Genomic DNA, 20,363 nt, shown 5'->3' on the forward strand with positions numbered 1-20,363 from the left:
AACCTTTAAAGACGAACTAGTACCTATATTACTCAACCTGTTCCAAAATGCAGAAAAAGAAAGAAGACTACCCAACATGTTCTATGAAGCAAACATCACCCTGATCCCCAAACCAGGAAAAGACCCAACAAGAAAAGAAAATTATAGAGCAGTATCACTAATGAATATAGATGCAAAAATATTCAACAAGATCCTAACACACAGAATCCAGCAACACATCAAACAAATTATACATCATGACCAAGTCAGTTTTATCCCAGGGTCTCAAGGCTGGTTCAATATACATAAATCTATAAGTATAATTCAGCACATAAACAAATTAAAAAACAAAGACCACATGATTCTCTCAATTGATGCAGAAAAAGCTTTTGATAATATTCAGCATCCCTTCATGATCAGAACACTTAAGAAAACTGGTATAGAAGGGACATTTCTTAAACTGATAGAGGCCATCTACAGCAAACCCACAGCCAATATCGTATTCAATGGAGTTAAATTGAAATCATTTCCACTCAGATCAGGAACCAGACAAGGCTGCTCAGTGTCCCCATTCTCTTTAACATTGTAATGGAAGTTTTAGCCATTGCAATTAGGAAAGAAAGGTGATCGCAAGGGTATCCATATAGGGTCAGAAGCGATCAAAGTTTCGCTCTTCGCAGATGACATGATTGTGTATCTGGAAAATACCAGGGATTCTACTACAAAACTCTTAGAAGTGATCAAGGAATACAGCAGCGTCTCAGGTTACAAAATCAACATTCATAAATGGTAGCCTTTATATATACCAACAATAGTCAAGCTGAAAAAACAGTTAAGGACACTATTCCGTTCACAGTAGTGCCAAAGAAGATGAAATATTTGGGAGTTTATCTAGCAAAGGATGTGAAAGATCTCTATAAAGAGAACTATGAAACTCTATGAAAAGAAATAGCTGAAAATGTTAACAAATGGAAAAACATACCATGCTCATGGTTGGGAAGAATCAACATTGTTAAAATGTCCATACTACCCAAAGCAATATACAATTTTAATGCAATCCCTATTAAAGCTCCACTGCCATACTTTAAAGATCTTGAAAAACTAATACTTCATTTTATATGGAATCAGAAAAAACCTCAAATAGCCAAGACATTACTCAGAAATAAAAACAAAGCAGGAGGAATCATGCTACCTCAGACTATACTATAATTGATAGTGATCAAAACTGCATGGTACTGGCACAAAAACAGAGAAGTAGATGTCTGGAACAGAATAGAGAACCAAGAGTTGAATCCAACTACTTACCATTATTTGATCTTTAACAAGCCAATTAAAAAGTGGGGAAAAGTGGGGGAAAGATTCCCAATTTAACAAATGGTGCTGGGTGAACTGGCTGGCAACCTGTAGAAGACTGAAACTGGACCCACACCTTTCACCATTAACTAAGATAGACTCTCACTGGATTAAAGATTTAAACTTAAGACATGAAACTATAAAAATACTAGAAGAGAGACTGGCGGCTCTGAAAAGCCATCTTTGCATTGTTCCTGGGTCTGGCTTCCTCCTGGTGGCAACCACCTCTGCAGCTGTGACTCCAGCAGCTTTATCACCAGGATCCCTGAACTCCCACTTTCTTTTCCATCCCCGCCTGGGATCACCGATGTGCTCCACCATGTCGGACACAGCGGTGGACACCAGCTCCGAGGTCGCTACCAAGGACTTAAAGGAGAAGAAGGAAGTTGTGGATGAGGCAGAGAATGGAAGAGACGCCCCTGCTAATGGGAACGCTAATGAGGAACATGGGGAGCAGGAGGCTGACCAGGAGGTCGATGAAGAAGAGGAAGAAGGTGGGGAGGAAGGCGGGGAGGAAGAGGAAGAAGGTGGGGAGGAAGGCAGGGAAGAAGAGGAAGAGGAGGAGGAAGGTGGTGGTGAAGAAGAGGATGGAGATGAAGATGAGGAAGCTGAGGCCACCACAGGCAAAAGGGCAGCTGAAGATGATGAGGATGAGGATGTTGACACCAAAAAGCAGAAGACTGAGGAGGATGACTAGACAGCAAAGAAGGAAAAGTTAAACTTAAAAAAAAAGGGGCCACCGTGACGTATGCACCCTCCACTTCCCGTCTCAGAATCTAAACGTGGTCACCTACGGGTAGCGAGGCCCGCCTGCCGCAGACAGCGCCGCCTGCAGGTGACACGCGCTCTTCACTACCCAACCAAAACCACGAGGATTTGCAACAGGGGAGGAAAAAAGAACCAAAACTTCCAAGGCCCTGTTTTTTTTTCTTCAAAGTACTTTAAAAAGGAAATTTGTTTGTATTTTTCATTTACATTTTATATTTTTGTACATATTGTTAGGGGTCAGCCATTTTTAATGATCTCAGATGACCACACCAGCCTTCAGAGCAGTCTCTGTTCTACTTCTGACACTATGACTTTGCTTGTGGTGTGACCATGTTCATTATAATCTCAAAGGAGAAAAAAACCTTGTAAAAAAAAGCAAAAACAACAACAAAAAACAATCTTATTCCGAGCATTCCAATAACTTTTTTTGTGTATGTACTTAGCTGTACTATAAGTAGTTGGTTTGTATGAGATGCTTAAAAAGGCCAAAGATAAAAGGTTTCTTTTTTTTTCTTTCTTTTTTTTTTTTGTCTATGAAGTTGCTGTTTATTATCTTTTCTTTTTTTTTTTTTTTGGCCTGTTTGATGTATGTGTGAAACAATGTTGTCCAACAATAAACGGGAATTTTATTTTGCTGAGTTGTTCTAACAAAAAAAAAAAACTAATAGAAGAGAGTGCAGGGAAAACCCTTGAAGAAATCGGTCTGTGCAAGTCTGAGGAGGACACACACACACCCCCCCCGGGCAATTGAAGCAGCTTCAAAAATACAATACTGGGACCTGATCAAACTAAAAAGCTTCTGCACAGCCAAGAACACAGTATCTCCCATTCTGAGAGAAGATATTTGCAGGTTATGTCTCCAACAAAGGTTTAATAACCAGAATCCACAGAGAACTCAAACGTATAAGCAAGAAAAGAACAAGTAATCCCATTGCAGGCTGGGCAAGGGACTTGAAGAGAAACTTCTCTGAAGAAGACAGGCGCGTGGCCTACAGACATATGAAAAAGTGCTCAACATCTTTAATCATCAGAGAAATGCAAATCAAAACTACTTTGAGATATCATCTAACTCCAGTAAGATTAGCACAAATCACAAAGTCCCAAGACCAGAGATGTTGGCGTGGATGTGGAGAAAAGGGATCACTTCTACACTGTTGGTGGGAATGCAAATTAATACATTCCTTTTGGAAAGATGTTTGGAGAACACATAGAGATCTAAACATAGATCTGCCATTCAATCCTATAATTCCTCTACTAGGTATATACCCAGAAGACGAAAAATCACATTATAACAAAGATATTTGTACCAAAATATTTATTGCAGCCCAATTCACAATTGCTAAGTCATGGAAAAAGCCCAAGTGCCCATTGATCCACAAATGGATTAATAAATTGTGGATATGTACACCATGGAATATTATGCAGCATTAAAGAAAGATGGAGACTTTACCTCTTTCATGTTTACATGGATGGAGCTGGATCATATTCTTCTTAGTAAAGTATCTAAAGAATGGAAGAAAAAGTATTCAGTGTACTCAGTCCTACTATGAAACTAATTTATGGCTTTCACATGAAAGCTATAACCCAGTTACAACCTAAGAATATGAGAAAGGAGGAGAGGAAGAGGAGGGAGGGGGGAGGGATGGGCGGAGGGAGGGTGATTGGTGGGATTACACCTGTGGTGCATCTTACAAGGGTACATGTGAAACTTAGTAAATGTAGAATATAAATGTCTTAATGCAATAACTAAGAAAATGCCAGGAAGGCTATGTTAACCAGTGTGATGAAAATGTGTCAAACTGTTTATAAAACCAGTGTATGGTGCCCCATGATCGCATTAATGTACACAGCTATGATTTAATAATAAAAAAAGATCTATCAGTTATAACGTATCTCATTATTTTATGTACCACTAAGAAAGAAAAAATACTAATTATATAACAGAATGTTTTCTTATTACTTAGAATTTCCCCATAACAGTATCTGTCTGCTGCCCTCTGGGCCATCACCCTCTGTGCATTTCTTAGAAGACTCAGCTCCAGTGCCTTGGACCTTCTCCCAAGCCTCTGACATCATTCTACTAGTTTTATACTGGAACTTTTTCTTTTTTCTTTTTGAGACAGTCTCACTCTCTTGCCCTCGGTAGAGTGCAGTGGCATCATCATAGCTCACAGCAACCTCAAACTCCTGGGCTCAAGAAATCTTCCTGCCTCAGCCTCTCAAGTAGGTGGGACTACAGACATGTACCACCATGCCCAGTTAATTTTTCTATTTTTAGTAGAAACTGGGTCTCACTCTTGCTCAGGCTGGTCTCAAACTCCTGATCTCAAGCAATTCTGCCACCTCGACTTCCCAGAATGCTAGGACTACAAGTGCGAGCCACCACACCCAGAGTGGAACTTCCTTAATTTTATTCAAAGATGTCAACAAAAAGTTTTTGAATAACCACAAGGAACACATTTTATTTGGCAATTAAATGCAACCTGGGTTAGTACAGTTGGTATTATTTCCTTTGACACATTATCAAACATGCTCATCAGCCATAGGAGTTTAGAATTTCACCATTTGGCAGTTCCAGGCCGATGATGAGCTTGCAGACCCCAGGCTGTCTGGTTCCACTCACCAAAAGACATGATGAGGCTCATTAGCAACAGCTCGGCTCAAACGTGGGCAGCAGCCTTGACTGTGCTTCTGTTACTCAGTGCAGTTAGAAGAACTATTTCTAAGGCATGGACCCCACGTTGGAAACGAGAGTAAGGATTAGAATTGAAATCAGCTTCTTTTGTATACCTTTTATTTTCTATTTTTTGTTTGTCTCACTAAAGACTTCATCATGAAAAGGAGGAAGCCCAAACTCAAGTGAGTTGAAAACTTCATCTCCAAGAGAGGATTGCGGCCCGGCCTGAGTTGAGGTAAGGGGCAGGGGTTCACCGGCTGAGCCTGAACCCAGCCAGTGGCCACACCTTCTCCTGCCCGTCCCCTCTTTCTTCCTCTCTCTCCCTTTCTCTTCTCTTCCCTTCGCTGTCCAAGCTTTATTCTCCTCTTCCTATCTCCTGGGGAATCAAAGATGCAGCCTATTGTGACAAACTTTTCTAGATTTTAAGAGAAGGCGTGTGGGGCGGCGCCTGTGGCTCAGTCGGTAAGGCGCCGGCCCCATATACCGAGGGTGGCGGGTTCAAATCCGGCCCCGGCCAAACTGCAACCAAAAAATAGCCGGGCGTTGTGGCGGGCGCCTGTAGTCCCAGCTACTCGGGAGGCTGAGGCAAGAGAATCGCTTAAGCCCAGGAGTTGGAGGTTGCTGTGAGCTGTGTGAGGCCACGGCACTCTACCGAGGGCCATAAAGTGAGACTCTGTCTCTACAAAAAAAAAAAAAGAGAGAGAAGGCGTGTGAACTCACATGTCAGGTGCGCAAGGCCTTGTGACTATTCTGTCCCCTTAGGCTCTGAACCGTGGCTCTTCACTTCTCCAGGGCACTTCCTGCCTGTCTGTCCCACCTAATGCATTCAGGAATAAATTCTTCAGGAAGGAAGAGGAGGAAACTTGTGGTGCTATCCCTCATTCTCCTCCCTACCATCCTGGCCTAGCCTGACCCCTCTCACTGTGGCCACTCTCATGCCCATCTTCCAGCCCCCACGGCAGGGTGGAGCACTGGGGCAAGGGCACTAGGTCCCACACTCAGGCTAGGAGGGTCTGAATCCCGACCCCGGAACTTACGGACTGTGTGATGCTGGGTAAGTTACTTCTCCTGCCTCAGGGGGAGTTGTGTGGGCGATAAAATAAATACCTTAGTAGTGCTACGCCACTGTGTTGTTAGGGTTGACCGAGACAGAGCATGTGAAGCCTTTCCTGGCCCCCACAAAATGTTCACACAGGAATTTTTGGTTATTATTTCCCATCCTCTCTGTTGGAGGTGGTGGCTGTTTTATCTCTTTTTTTCTGAATGTTCTTTGTCTTGTTCTTTTTTGTATTTTAGCTTCTATGGAATATATTTCACTTTCTTTACCCTCTTACCCTTCTTGACTCATTTTCCTTTCCCTCGATACACATGTGAAATGTCTAAAAGGAGACACTCAGTTGCCACCCACAGAAAGGCTGGTGGTGGTAACTCAGCTCCGAGATGTGAATCCCCCAGCTGGCTGTGCCCAGGGCCGGGTGCCTGGTCTCTGCACCCCCCGCCTGGCTGCCCTGCAGCAGCATGCTCACCTCTCACCACCGGCTTGGGCTGGGGAAAAAGGAGTGTCCGTGGAGGAACTGAGGTGGAAACACACACACACACACACACACACGGGATCCCCTGCTTATCAGGCTAAGTACCCTTCCTTTAACTGGTGTGCAGTTTGTGAGGAGGGGAGAGAAATTTTTTTTCAATTTTTTTTTTTTGAGACAGGGTCTCAAGCCGTTGCCCTGGGCAGAGTGCCCTGGCATCACAACTCACAGCAACCTCATACTCTTGGGCTCAAGCAATCTTCTTACCTCAGTTTTTCTTTTCCTTCTTTCTTTTTTTTTTTTTTTTTGCAGTTTTTGGCTGGGGTGGGGTTTGAACCCGCTACCTCCAGTATATGGGGCCAGCGCCCTACTTCTTTGATCCTAGTTTTTCTATTTTTAGTAGAGATAGGGTCTTACTTTTGCTCAGGCTGGTCTCAAACTTCTGAGCTGAAGCTATCCACCCATCGTGGCCCCCCAGAGTGCTACCCTGTTTCCCCGAAAATAAGACCTACTTAACAGGAAAGATAAGACGTCTCCTGAAAATAAGACCTAGCGCATCTTTGGGAGCACACCTTAAAATAAGACACTGTAGGATTATAGGTGTGAGCCACCACACCTGGCCTCATCTTAATAATTTTTAAGTGTATGATTCAAGGGTATTGAATATATTCCTAATGTTGTTACAACTATGGCCACCATCCATCTCCCTAATCCTTTTGATCTTGTAAAACTGAAACTATATTCCTATTAAACAGTAACTCCTTAACAGCCCCTCCCCTCAGCCGCTGGCAAACACCACTCTACCTTGCGTCTCTGTGAATTTGACTAGGGTAAGCACCTCGTACAAATGGAATCATAGGTATCTGTCATTTTGTGACTAGCTTACTTGTCCTCAAGCTTCATCCATGTTACAGCAAGTGTCAGAATTTCCTTCCTTTTTAAGGATGAATAATATTCCTTTTTGTTGGGGGACAGAGTCTCAAGCTGTCACCCTGGGTAGAGTGCTGTGGCATCACAGCTCACAGCAACCTCAAACACTTGGGCTCAAGTGATTCTCTTGCCTCAGCCTCCCAAGTAGCTGGGACTACAGATACCTGCCACAACACCCGGCTTTTTTTCTGACATATGGGGCCAGCACCCTACTCCTTTGAGCCACAGGTGCTGCCCCCAGCTATTTTTTTTGTTGCAGTTGTCGTTATTGTTTTAGCTGGCCCTGGCTGGGTTCAAACCTGCCAGCCTGGGTATATGTGGCCGGCACCCTACCCACTGAGCTACGGGTGCTGCCATAATATCCATTTTTAACGTATATACTATATTTTGTCTATCCATTTGTATGTTGAAGGACACTTAGGTTGCTGCCACATGTTAGCTATTCTGAGTATTATTGCTATAAACCTGAGTGTACATGTTCAAGATCCTGCTTTCAGTGCTTTTGGGCACATACCCAAAAGTAAAGTTGCTGTATCACATGGTAATTCTTAGTTTGATTTTTGAGGAACCGCCATACTGTTTTCCACAGTACTGCACCATTTCACATTCCCCCCAACTGTGCTCAGACATTCAAATTTCTCCACATGCTTGCCGAAATGTATTTTTTGTTTTCTTTATAGTAGCCATCCTAGAGTGTGAGGTGATATCTCACTACTGTTTTGACTTGCATTTCCCTAATTATTAGTGATGTAGAGCATCTTTTCATAGGCCTATTTTCTTTGGAGAAATATCTATTCAAGTGGGAAGGGTGATCTTTTGAATCTATGAACAGAAGGAATTTTCATTTCTGGTTGATGAAAGGGGAAACCCAGTGGCAAACAGTCATTGTTGTCTGTTGAAGCATTTTTCACAGAAAGCCAGAATGAGAGAACAGCGAGTAAACTATCATTATATACCTCTCAACCAAGAGCAAGGCCCTGCTTTGGGTGAATAGGCTGGAGGAAGTATTCTCGGTTTAGTACAGTTTTATTTTGTTTTTTTGAGACAGACTTTCACTATGTTGCCCTCAGTAGAGTGCTGTGGCATCACAGCTCACAGCAACCTCAAACTCTTGGGCTTAAGCGATTCTCTTGCTTCAGCCTCCCAAGTAGCTGGGACCACACAATGCCCAGCTATTTTCTTATTATAGTTGTCATTGTTGTTTGGCAGGCCCCGGCTGGGTTCAAATCTGCCAACCCCGCTTTACATGGCCGGTGCCCTAGCCACTGAGCTACAGCTTCCGAATGTCTTTAGTACAGTTTTGATATCCTACTTACAGGAAAGGATTTGAGAACCCTACAGGATGGAAAGAGTAGTAGCATCATTGATTAAGAAGATTGAAAATAATGGTTTATGGTTGGGTGCAGTGCCTGTAATCCTAGCACTTTGGAAGGCTGAGACAAGAGGACTACTTGAGGCCAGGAGTTTGAGACCAGCAACATACCTAGAGCTCCATCTCTACAAAAAGTAGAAAAATTAGCTGGGTGTGGGCTCATGACTATAGATCCTACTGCTCAGGGAGGCTGAGGCAAGAGGATCATTTGAGGCCAGGAGTTCAAGGTTGCAGTGAGCTATGATCCATGCCCCTACGCTTTGGCCTGGGTGACAAAGAGAGAGCTTATTCCAATAAATAACAAGAAAACAATGGTTTGTGGAGGTCATCTACTGAGAAACCTCCTGGAGAGGCCTTTCCTAATACCCGAAAGAATGTCGCCAGCCCCACACCCCTGTCACTTGTTTCTATATGTGTCTGTTTTAGAGTCTTTATAATCCCTATCATCCAAAAGCAAGCTTTTTTTTTCTAAGCTTGCTTACTGCCATGCCTCTCCTTAGAGTGTAAGTTGCATGAAGGCAGGGATCTTAGTCCTATTGAGAAGCCAAGCATATCACTGGTATTGATAAAATGTGCTAAATAGTGAATAAATGAAGCAACTGAATTATGGTGTTATATCCCATCTGTATTCATTGTTTCGCCCTTCCTCAATCTCTTGAAGTCTTTATGTAAGTACAATGAAGAAGAATGACAGGAAGCCAGCCACCAGGACCAACCGGCAGGAGGCCCTCTGTGTCCCACGCTCCCAGGGTCCAGGAGATCTTCAAAGTATGCTGGACGGAGGAGAGTATGACCCTTTTATATCTCCTCCCATGCTAGAGAGCAATTTTATCCAGGTAAATAATATTGGAGACTTGAATTAAGTTCTAATAACATCCATCAGTAATTAATTTTCTTAAAGACAACTGAAAAGGTTGGGAGGAGAATTGTTTTAAATGTGCCAAGGAAATGTGTGATACTGTTAAAGGGAACAGTTTTGGAACTTTAAACAACCTGAAATAATTATACGATGTTAAAGGACATTCACATCAAATATTCCCAACAAACTCTTACAAAGGAATTCTGTCTTAATTCTACCATAATTATCATTCTATCATAAACTTCCCAACATTATGAGAAGTGATTTTTAGAATATCCTGCCACAGAAAATCATATAGATAACTTCTTTCTTAGAAGGCATTTTGAAGAAAAACATCTATGACACAACTAGGAATTAAAATGAATCTCACGTCTTAGTTTTAAAGGTAAAATATAATCATCATCAGAGAGAGTCAGGGAGAAAAGCTTCCTTCTCATCAGAGTGTACATACATTATGAATGAAACTGCATTTCAATATCCTTGGGAGCAGTGCTAACTTTTCTCTAAACATTCAACATTTAAAAATTCAGAAAAAGAAATAAGAAATGAGTTCAAGGCTATGGGCCATACCTATAAACTTCAGAGAAATGCCACGACAAAATCTAACACTGGACATTGCCCTACTGCGTCTAACTGCAACCCCCTCACTCAGCTTCTCTGCTAATCCCACAGAGGGCTGACAGGGAGGTCAACAGACACTTCTTCAAAAGGTAAGGAAGCTTCATCTTTCATAAACATGTTCCCCGCACTGGTACCTGAGCATTAGCGTAACCACCCTACTTCCAGAGTACCATAGGAAGGAAGTTGCCAGAAACATCCGATGTGCTTCCGATGTCCCCAGAATGCATGTGGAAAGTCACGATTTGAGGTACTTTGCCTTCTACATACTTCTTTGCTGTTCATATTTTTAATTTTATTTCTTTACCTTTCTTCTCACACCCTCCCTGAATTACCTTTTGCACACTCTAAGGAAATGACATAGTATCATAATTTGGTAAGTCATACCCATGAAGATGCACAGCCCCCTGCGGTTAGTATGTCTTTGGTAGCAAGTTACCCAGATTCCCGACTCAACAGGTTTAAAAGGAACAGAAAAACAATGATCTCAAATAGAGTGCAAGAGCCCCAGGGCAGAGCTCACTGCAAAGTAGAGGATCCAGTTTCTCTCTTTTGGCTTGATCTCCCTCAAGCTAGCTCCCCTCAGGACATCACACCCCAACAGGACAGTGACAGACAGTTGCCAGCAATAAAAAAGTCTCATCCTGATGACTCTTTGTGAGGGCTGGCAAACCTTTCCCACAGTCACCAGGAGGCCTCACTTGTGTCTGGCTGGGTCACACACCCAGACTGCAACCAGCCACTGCCAAGGGGGTGGTGGTGAGACCACCCTGACCTGCAGCTTAATCAAGATTTTACTCCTGAGCAAGTTATCCTCCCTGGGAAGGACTCTGGATGCAACCACGGAGCCTGTCAATCAGGAAGAGGGTGTGGCCTGGGTGGGTAACCAGTAGTGTGGGCTCCTCTCTCTTTCTGGACATGTTTCCCAGTGATTTAATTTTTTTTTTTTTTTTTTTTTGAGACAGAGTCTCAGGCTGTCGCCTGGGTAGGATGTCATGGCGTCATAGCTCACAGAAACCTCCAACTCTTGGGCTCAAGCGATCCTCTTGCCTCAGTTTTTCTATTTTTAGTAAAGATGGGGGGGTCTCACTTTTTTTGCTCAGTCTGGTCTTGAACTTCTGAGCTCAAGCTTTTCACCCACCTTGGCCTCCCAGAGTGCTAGGATTATAGGCATGAGCCACCACACCAGGCCCAAGCAATTTACTTTTTAAATTGAACCAGTTATTACACAGCTAAGAAACCACAGTGTAGTGCTCCCTGGCTTCCTTCATGTCCCTGTCTGTCTGCAGTTACTTTTGTTTTGTTTTGTTGTTTTTTTTTTTTTTTTGAGACAGAGGCTCACTGTAGGTAGAGTCTCCCCTGGCATCACAGCTCACAGCAACCTCAAACTCATGGGCTCAAGCGATCTTCCTGCCTCAGCCTCCTGAGTAGCTGGGACCTACAAGTGCCCTCCTGGCTAGTTTCTCTATTTTTAATAGAGATGGGGTCTTGCTCTTGCTCAGGCTGGTCTAGAACTCCTGAGGTCAAAGGATCCACTCACCTGGACCTCCCAGACCGCTAGGGTTACAGGAGTGAGCCACTATGCCCAGTCTTCTGTTCTGTGGTCTCATCTACCAACTGGCAGAGATTTGGCCAAGATTCTTGTACTTTAGGCTTTTACACAAATCCTCAGCCTAGAGCCCTCTCCTCTCCACCTGGCCAGTTTATCTCCACACTGAGCAGGTCTTAGCTGGAGGTCCCTTCTTCAGGAGAGACTCCTACAGCCCCATGGGCAGGCGTGTGCTGGAGCTGGCTGATTTGTAAGAGTTCAAAAAAATTTGCAACTCAGTTGTTAAACACAGCCATTATTAAAAATCAAATTATATAAACTTACATTTAGATTGTATCCAAAACAAAGGCAATAAATATTCAAAACTCATTGTTCCTATTCCTTTATCTATGAGGTTATACACACAAGACTTTGGCAAAGACTTGTGGAATTTTATCAATTGGCTCTCAAAATTTAAACTAACAAATACTATATATGATGTATAAATTGTATGCTATCATCTTTTAAATCAGTAATTTTTTTTTTTTTTAAGAGACAGTCTCAGTTTGTCGCCCTCGGTAGAGGCGGCACTGCTTACAGCAACCTCCAGCTCCTGGTCTTAAGCGATTCTCTTGCCTCAGCCTCCCAAGGAGCTGGGACTACAGGCGCCCGCCACAACATCCAGCTATGCAGTTTGGCCAGGGCCGGGTTCAAACCCGCCACTCTCGGTATATGGGCCAGCGCCCTACTCACTGAGCCACAGGCGCCATCCCAGTAACTTTTTAAATAAATGTGTAAATGTGTGTACCTTCAAAGAGCTAGCTGTTAAATGGTTCCCAGTACAGCCCATAATCCCACTCTAAAATAAGTCAAGTCCCCTGTTAAGTGTTCCCATAATATCTTGCACTTGTATTGATTGTATCGATTGGTAGAACCTCTTATAATAATAACTAGTCACATACTTAGACTGTTCAATGTTTGCCTTCCCTGGTAGTCCCCCACAGGTCAGGGACTATGTCTGTCAGCAGTATCTTAATTAACATGAACATCAGGGCAGCTCCCATGGCTCAGTGGGTAGCGTGCCAGCCCCATACACCGAGGGTGGTGGGCTCGAACCCGGCCCCAGTCAGCTTAAACAGCAATGAGAAATGCAACAAAAAATAGCCAGGCATTGTGGTGGGCACCTGTAATCCCAGCTACTAGGGAAGCTGAGGCAAGAGAATCACTTAAGCCCAAGAGTTGGAGGTCGCTGTGAGCTGTGATGCCATGGCACTCAACTAAGGGTGACAAAGTGAGACTCTATCTCAAAAAAAAAAAAGGAATTAACATGAACATGTGAAGAAACAAATGCACTATGGTTCATTTCTTTTTTTTTTTTTTTTTTTGAGACAGAGTCTCACTCAGTCTCCCTGGGGCTGAGTGCCATGGCATCATAGCTCACAACAACCTCAAACTCTTGGTCTCATGCGATTCTCTTGCCTCCGCCTCTGGAGTAGCTGGGACTACACACACCCACCACAATGCCCAGCTTTTCTTCTTTTTTTTTTAGAGATGGGGTCTTGCTTTTGCTCAGGCTGGTCTTGAACTCAACTCCTGATCTCAGGCAATCTGCCAGCCTCAGCATCCCAGAGTGCTAGGATTATAGGCATGAGCCACAGCGCCCAGCCATTTCTCCTTTACCTCCTGCGTTCCCTGATGCTGCTCATGTTAGCATGGTTGTTGGGCCCATGCATTTTACCAGACAACTCCTCTTCCTGTTCTTTGCACTCAGGTCAACAGGCGAGGTGAATCCATTTACCTTCATAACCGAGCCAACTGGGTGACCGTAGGCATCTGTTCTTCCAGTCCCACCAACAGGATCCCCACTGTGATGCTGCTGGCACATTTGACACCCACTGTCCCAAAAGATAAACAACCTCTGTTTAAAAGTCTCCTGACATCTCCACCTACAGAGAAACTGGTGCTCACTAGGTAAGTTACAAAGAGAAGAAATGAAGGCACTCTCAGAAAGTTTGCTTTACCCTGTAGAGCTGGAAACTCTGATGACAGCTGCTCCCAAGGAGTGTTGTACTTGCTGCAAATGACAAAGTGTAGTGTCTTAAAGTCAGGCTAAACCATTTATGACAAAGGCAGCCAAACAAGCAGTTTTGTTTTTTTGTTTTTTTTTCAGTAAACCTAAGAAACAGGAATTCATAATACGTGGCCCCTCTAGGACATAGCTGCTCTTCCTCCAGCATCCTAACTTCCATCAGAGTTAGCTCTGGTCTTGTCTCAGCCACTAAAATTGCTCTATGATCCTGGGAAAATCACTCAACTTTCAGTCTCAACTTTATAGGATGAATTAAAATGGACAGTTTCTCAAGGCAAATAGTTGGTATTGTGGGTTTTTTAGTATATCAGAGTCTTGGGCGTATAAGATGAGATGGGCCTCAGGAGCCGTTTCCCAGACATATCTGGGAGCCAAACCTGTTGTCCCGAGTTTCACCCTTCAAATTGTTAAAAGGCAAAAAAGAAAGAGCTTTCTCTAGGCCTCCAGTCGGGTCTCCAGGTGATGCCACCTTTGCGTTTGCTTTCAGGTTTCTCCCTCTGCAGTTCGTGACCCTCTCTGTGCATGATGCTGAGAACATGCGCCTCAAAGTGAAGCTCGTGAGTGGCCGAGCCTACTACTTACAGCTCTGCGCCCCTGCCTGTAAACAGGACACCCTGTTCTCTAAATGGGTGGACCTCATCTCTCTCTTGAATCAGGAGAAAGCCAAACTTTCTAAAGTCTCAGAGGTCTCGAGCACCTCCGAAAATACAAACAGCACAGACGTCACAGGCTCCATGGACATCATGGACATCCCCGCAGCATTCACAGCTGTGCCGAGCCTGTACACACGCGCACACTCAGACCCCCTGGTCGTGGACAGCATAGAGTTTTCAGAATTCACAGACATTACTGACATCACAGATGTCACGGACATTCCAGAAAATGAGATCACAGAGGTCCCAGATGTAAGAATTTTCACAGAAGTCACAGATGTCACAGAGGTCACAGACTTCTCTGATGCGACACATTTCTCAGGGGTTACAGTGGTGTTTGAAAATGATGACATAATAAGGGCCAAGCAAGAGGAAAAGGTATGTGATGCAGGAGACTTTCATGTTTCAATAATCCAGAACTCGAGCAGCAACCCAGATCACATTCCAGTTAGCTGACGTTGAATGTCAAAATGCTATGGAACCTGATCTGAATGGTCCCTGGGTAAAATGGAGTTGTAAGATGTCTCTTGAAATTGGCAGTGACCACCCTTACCATCAGTCTCCTAATTATCATTAGAAAATCAACTTGAGGCATATTAGTTTGTGTGACTTTGTCCAAGTCACAGAACTTACGTGAGCCTCAGTTTCTTCCCTTCTAAAACAAGGATATTAGTACAATGTGCTATTTTAAGATTTTAAGTTATATTAAGATTTAAATGTATATAGAAATACCCAGAACCTTGGAGGATGTGATATAATTCCAATAGGTAAAGAGGAGGGTGGAAATAGGAAAACAAAAAAGAAAGGAGTGGCTTAAGAAGAGGCCAAAAGGTGGAAAAATACAAAGCCATGTCCAAGAATGTATAGTTCCACTGGGTTGGAGCATAATATATATGGAGAACATTAGAATGCAGGATTGGAAAGTTGCTTGCAAGTCTCTACTGCCAAATTAAGAAGTGGGGACATCACTCTTTGGGTAAACCTCAGCAATCAAAGGCTTCTGTGCAAGGGAATGAAGGAGCTGTGTTTTAAAAAGATCAATCTGATGGCAGGATGGATTGTTGGTAAAGAAATCTGTTGGGACTGCTGTGGAAAAATTTCCCCTTGGTCCACAATAGAGAAATGGCAAAGGGCAATGATAGATATGTCACTGCCTATAAATAGAGAAAAAGTTTAACCTTGCTAATAAACAAAGAAATGAGAACTTAGGGGGAAAAAAATCCATGTAAATATCAACTAGAAGAATAAAAACAGGCTGGGCGCAGTGGCACACCCCTGTAATCCTAGCACTCTGGGAGGCCGAGGTGGGTGGATTGCCTGAGCTCATGAGTTCAAGACCAGTCTGAGCAGGAGCAAGACCCCGTCTACTAAAAATAGAAAAACTGAGGCAAGAGGATCGCTTGAGCCCAAGAACTTGAGGTTGCTGTGAGCTATAATGCCATGTAACTCTAGTTAGGGTGCCAGATTGAGACTTTGTCTCCAGAAAGAATAAAAATACCCAGTGTTAGTAAAAATGTGTTCAACTAGGAATTCATAGAAATTTGTGGTAGGAGTAAGAATTGGTACAAACTTTATTGAAATGATTTGGACTCAAGGATCTTAAAAACATTTATACCCTTCCACTCAATGATTCCACTTCTAGTGATCTTGCCTAAGGAATTAATCACAAATAGGAAGCAGGATTGAGCTACAAAGATGTTATTCATGCCATATTTCTAATCATGAAATAATAAAGGCATGAAATTGACCTAAACATCCACCACAGAGAAATGGCTAGACAAATTTAAATTTATGAAGAACAGGTGTCATATTTATATATATATATATATTTTTTTTTTTTTTTGAGACAGAGTCTCACTTTGCCACCCTTGGTATAGTGCAGTGGCATCACAGCTCACAGCAACCTTCACCTCCTTGGGTTTAAGCAATTCTCTTGCCTCAGCCTCCTGAGTAGCTGGGATGACAGGTGCCTGCCACAATGCCTGGCTATTTTTAGAGACAGGGTCTCCCTCTTGCTCAGGCTGGTCTTGAACCTATGAGCTCAGGGAAATCCACTGACCTCAGCCTCTCAAAGTGCTGGGATTACAGGTATGAGCCACCATACTCGGCCAGTCATATTTAGCTTGTTTAGGAGCTACCATAGTATCTTGCAAGTTCATAAACATGCAGTAAATAGTTATTAAATGAATTACTACTCTAAAGCCATTAAAATTGTTGAAGAACATTTCTTGGCTTATAAAATGTTCATGATAGAAGATTGGTTAAAAAATGAAATGTGTGATTTCTATTATATAAAATACATTGACACACACTAAAAGAAAAAATCCCATATTATGAATAGCAGTTTATGTCTAGATAGTAGGATTATCAGCAATTTATGTCTTATTTATACTTTTGTAAATTCTCTGATTTCTACAACAAAGTTAATTAATTTTTAATTAGGAAAACTTCAAGTAGCTTTGCACACAATCTTTTTTTTTTTTTTTTTGAGACAGAGTCTCACTCTGTTGTTCCGGGCTAGAGTAATGAGGCATCAGCCTAGCTCACAGCAACCTTGAACCCCTGGGCTCAAATGATCCTCCTGCCTCAGCCTCCCAAGTAGCTGGGACTATAGGTGCCTGCCACAACACCTGGCTAATTTTTCTATTTTTAGTAGAGATACGTTCTCACCCTTGCTCAGGTGGGTCTTAAACTCCTAAGCTCAAGGGATCCTCCCACCTTGACCTCCCAGAGTGCAAGGATTACAGGCGTGAGCCCCCGTGCCTGGCTCACAATTTTTAATGACAGGAGAAAAAAATCTTGTAGTAAAATGCTAAGTGAAAAAGGTAGGAAACAAAACTTTAATATAATCTCAAAGGAGATGTATACAAAATAAATAGACAAAAGTATAAAGGCAATGAGCTGTAAGAATAGTTGTTTCTGGGCAGTGGAATCATGTATGCAATAATTTTCTACCTTTCACTTTATTCCTTTGAGGATTTTTCAAATATTCCATAATAAATATGTATGACTTAATGGAGTTTTATCTTTAAAGAAGAAAATTATTGCATTATTTTCAGGGGAAAATAATAGAGGTAACAGACTAGGTAAGGGTGGTGGGAAGACCAAGGTACAGATGGGAAGGGTGTTAGAAAGAGAGGTCAGAGCTTGTTGACAGATTGCTTTGAGGCCAGAGTGAGAGCTCCTGAGGCAGTCAGAGAGTGCTTGGGAAGCATGGTGTATTAACCAGGAAATTAGGAGAAAGAGATTTTAGGGTAGTAAGTTGTAGGTACAGTTTCTAAGTCTTTTGAGAAATGAACTCTTTTGCATTAGTCTGAACCTATTAGATGCTCTTAATTAAGAGCAACTTCAGATTGGGAAGTAGGTGGAAAGGCATTTCTGGAAAACCTACTTTGCATTGACAGTTCACAGAGCAGTACAGTAATTAAGTGCTAGCTGTCTTGTGTGAGGTGATATTGGTGCACACGTGTTGTGTCAGGCTGCAGGGGCAGCCCCGGCTCCCACACTCCTGCCGCCAACACCTCCACTGGCCTCACGCGCTGATGGCTGTGCCTGCACTCTGCAAGCACTCAGTAGATCCAGATGAAATGGTCCTTGTATCAGAGGCTGCTCCATAGGCAATCTATTTCTGTACGACGCTCTTCTATTACCTGATTTGCTGCTGCTTGTTATTTTCAAAGGAAAAAAGAAAAAATATTCTGAAGCCTGGATGTCTACGAAATTCAAAAAGTAAGAGTGAACTTAAAGAACCCTCAAAACATGTCACCATCTCAAACATAACACTGACTTTAGAAGGTAGAAGATATTTTCACGCTACCTTGACTCCAGGAGAGAGTGAAACAACTATATGCGAAGAGAGGAGTGAGAAAAGCTCTGAAGTAAAGATGACTGATTTTCAAAACCCAGCTCTAAACGTTATAGGATCCAGGTAGGTGAGGACAGAAAATGCCAGGGGCGCCAAGTAAAGACAGCATGCTTTAAGGTCCCTGTAACTGAGGCATTTACAACTAAAGATTCTCAGAGACAGATATGGTGTAACTGAATGATAACATAGTTCACGTTTAACCATCCACATTTGGTTCCACCTTGGCTAACTTTTATTTTCATTCCAGCTTCTCACACCACTCAGTTGGCCTGTTGGGCTGTTTGCCTGCTGCCAATTGTGTGTGCTTCAGAACATGCGATAGAACCACAGTGTCTGCATTTGGGAGTTGGGACATTGATTTCTATAGTGATTCAGGGTACTTCTTTTATCTTTACAATGATCTGTATTTTCCTCCTCTGGATATCTTCTCTATATCAGTCTCTACACTTTCAAATAATAACTTAATAATCTGATAAAATGATTTTCATAATTTCAGTAGCTTTACTGCATGCTTGATTGCAAGCTGATTGTGAGTGAGCATTGTGATGTCAGAAAGATAAAAGTTAATCTGACCATTCTCGGGTAACATCTAAAAAGAAACTAGATCTAAATGCTTATATTACTAAGAAGAAACATGAGGAATATAATGAACAATGTCTACCTTTTTAATATAAAAAAGAACAAAGAAGAATAAGAAAAATTAACCCCCCAAAAGAAGTTAACTTCAAAGTCTTTAGTAATTTGAAGTGATTAAAAAAAAAAAAAGCTTGCTTCATTCTTCAAAAAGACAGATAGAACTGGTAAACCATTGGGACAACCATATTTTTAAAAATGGTGAAATTTGAAACTTAAAAAGGAGTTACCTCATCAAATAGGAAAAATAGTAAAATGTCATGGAGAAAGATTAAATACAACTTTGCTCTAATAACTTGCAAACCTGAAATTAGGTAAAAGACTAACAAAAATGCTGAGGCAAAATTGGCCCATTCAAAATTTGAGAACTTGAAGTCATGGAAAATATATATATCAAAGAGCTCCCATTTTTGAAAAAGAATGCAGTTCCGACTTTTACTGGATAGTTTTTTAGGTACTTTAAAAATTATCTCTGTTTTATGTAACATTTTCTTTCAAATATCAAAATATTGAAAAAATATTATGTTTTGTTTTCCTAATTTCATGAAGCAAATAATCGGTCTAGATTATAAAGCCAAGCAAAGACAACACACACACAAAAAAAAATTCTAAGTTAATCCTACTTGGGAAAAAAAATGCTAAATTCTTGGGATCTTTGTCAGAAAAATATAGCAAGCTTAGTGTAAAGTTAAGGAAACTACTATCATTACCTAAATAAGAGCAAACCATGATACTTTAAACGCATTTGATACTAAAACACAAACAAATTTTGATATTCTTTTTGTTTTTTTAGAGACAGAGTTTCACTTTATTGCCCGCAGTAGAATGCTGTGGCATCACAGCTCACAGCAACCTCCAACTCCTGGGCTTAGGGGATTCTCTTGTCTCAGCCTCCTAAGTAGCTGGGACTACAGGCTCCCGCCACAACGCCCAGCTATTTTTTTGTTGCAGTTTGGCCAGGGTGGGGTTGGAACCCGCCACCCTGGGTATATGGGGCTAGCGCACTACCCATTGAGCCACAGGCACCACCCCAATTTTGATATTCTTGATTACAGAAAAGATCCACATGATAATGAGTTCTCCTTTATCATAATAAAGAATATTTATTCCAACGCAGAAACATTATTTTTAATGAAGACATTCTAGAAGTGTTCTATTTAAAACTTAGAATTAAGAATGTTCCCATTAACATTTCTATGTAATATAATTTAAGAGGTTCTAGCAATTATAGTAGGACAAAGAAATGCCAAGAAAAAATAAAATGGATTTTTTAAAAGTTAGTCTTTGTAAATGGCAATTTATAGCTGGAAAATTTGAGAATCTACAAAATATTAGTTTGTAAACAAGTTTAAGAATGTTACAGATTGTACGATAAATCCACACACAAAAAAGATTTAATTAAAAACCAAAAATATTGGGCAGCACCTGTGGCTGAAAGGAGTAGGGGACCAGCCCCATAAACTAGAGGTGGTGGGTTCAAACCCAGCCCTGGTCAAAAACTGCAAAAAAA

The 20,363-nt window shown here is 41.9% G+C and overlaps 2 protein-coding genes across 3 annotated transcripts; both read left to right on the forward strand.

Annotated features, from left to right (window-relative positions):
- Positions 1-1,651: 1,651 nt before the first annotated feature.
- On the forward strand, positions 1,652-2,072 carry LOC128593906 (prothymosin alpha-like). Of its 2 annotated transcripts, XM_053602286.1 has the most exons (2): positions 1,652-1,838; positions 1,884-2,072. In XM_053602286.1, exons 1-2 carry the CDS (start codon positions 1,652-1,654, stop codon positions 2,027-2,029), a joined length of 333 nt encoding a protein of 110 aa, XP_053458261.1. In that variant the 3' UTR covers positions 2,030-2,072. The 2 variants fall into 2 exon arrangements, with proteins under 2 accessions (XP_053458261.1, XP_053458260.1); XM_053602285.1 differs by having other exon boundaries at positions 1,652-2,072.
- Positions 2,073-9,285: 7,213 nt separating this feature from the next.
- Positions 9,286-18,287, forward strand: GARIN2 (golgi associated RAB2 interactor family member 2). The gene is made up of 4 exons (XM_053602277.1): positions 9,286-9,444; positions 13,385-13,584; positions 14,190-14,733; positions 18,036-18,287. The coding sequence occupies exons 1-4, from the start codon at positions 9,286-9,288 to the stop codon at positions 18,285-18,287; spliced, it is 1,155 nt and encodes a 384-aa protein (XP_053458252.1).
- The last annotated feature ends 2,076 nt before the right edge of the window (positions 18,288-20,363 follow it).

The sequence above is a fragment of the Nycticebus coucang genome, chromosome 9, assembly GCF_027406575.1.
Source record: "Nycticebus coucang isolate mNycCou1 chromosome 9, mNycCou1.pri, whole genome shotgun sequence".
In the NCBI taxonomy this organism is placed as follows: domain Eukaryota; kingdom Metazoa; phylum Chordata; class Mammalia; order Primates; family Lorisidae; genus Nycticebus; species Nycticebus coucang.

Coding starts and splice junctions, on each gene's coding strand:
- LOC128593906 (XM_053602285.1), top strand. CDS start 1,652: ATGTCGGACACAGCGGTGGACACCAGCTCCGAGGTCGCTACCAAGGAC.
- GARIN2 (XM_053602277.1), top strand. CDS start 9,286: ATGAAGAAGAATGACAGGAAGCCAGCCACCAGGACCAACCGGCAGGAG. Junction 13,585..14,189: donor GAGAAACTGGTGCTCACTAG/GTAAGTTACAAA, acceptor GTTTGCTTTCAG/GTTTCTCCCTCTGCAGTTCG. Junction 14,734..18,035: donor GGGCCAAGCAAGAGGAAAAG/GTATGTGATGCA, acceptor TTATTTTCAAAG/GAAAAAAGAAAAAATATTCT.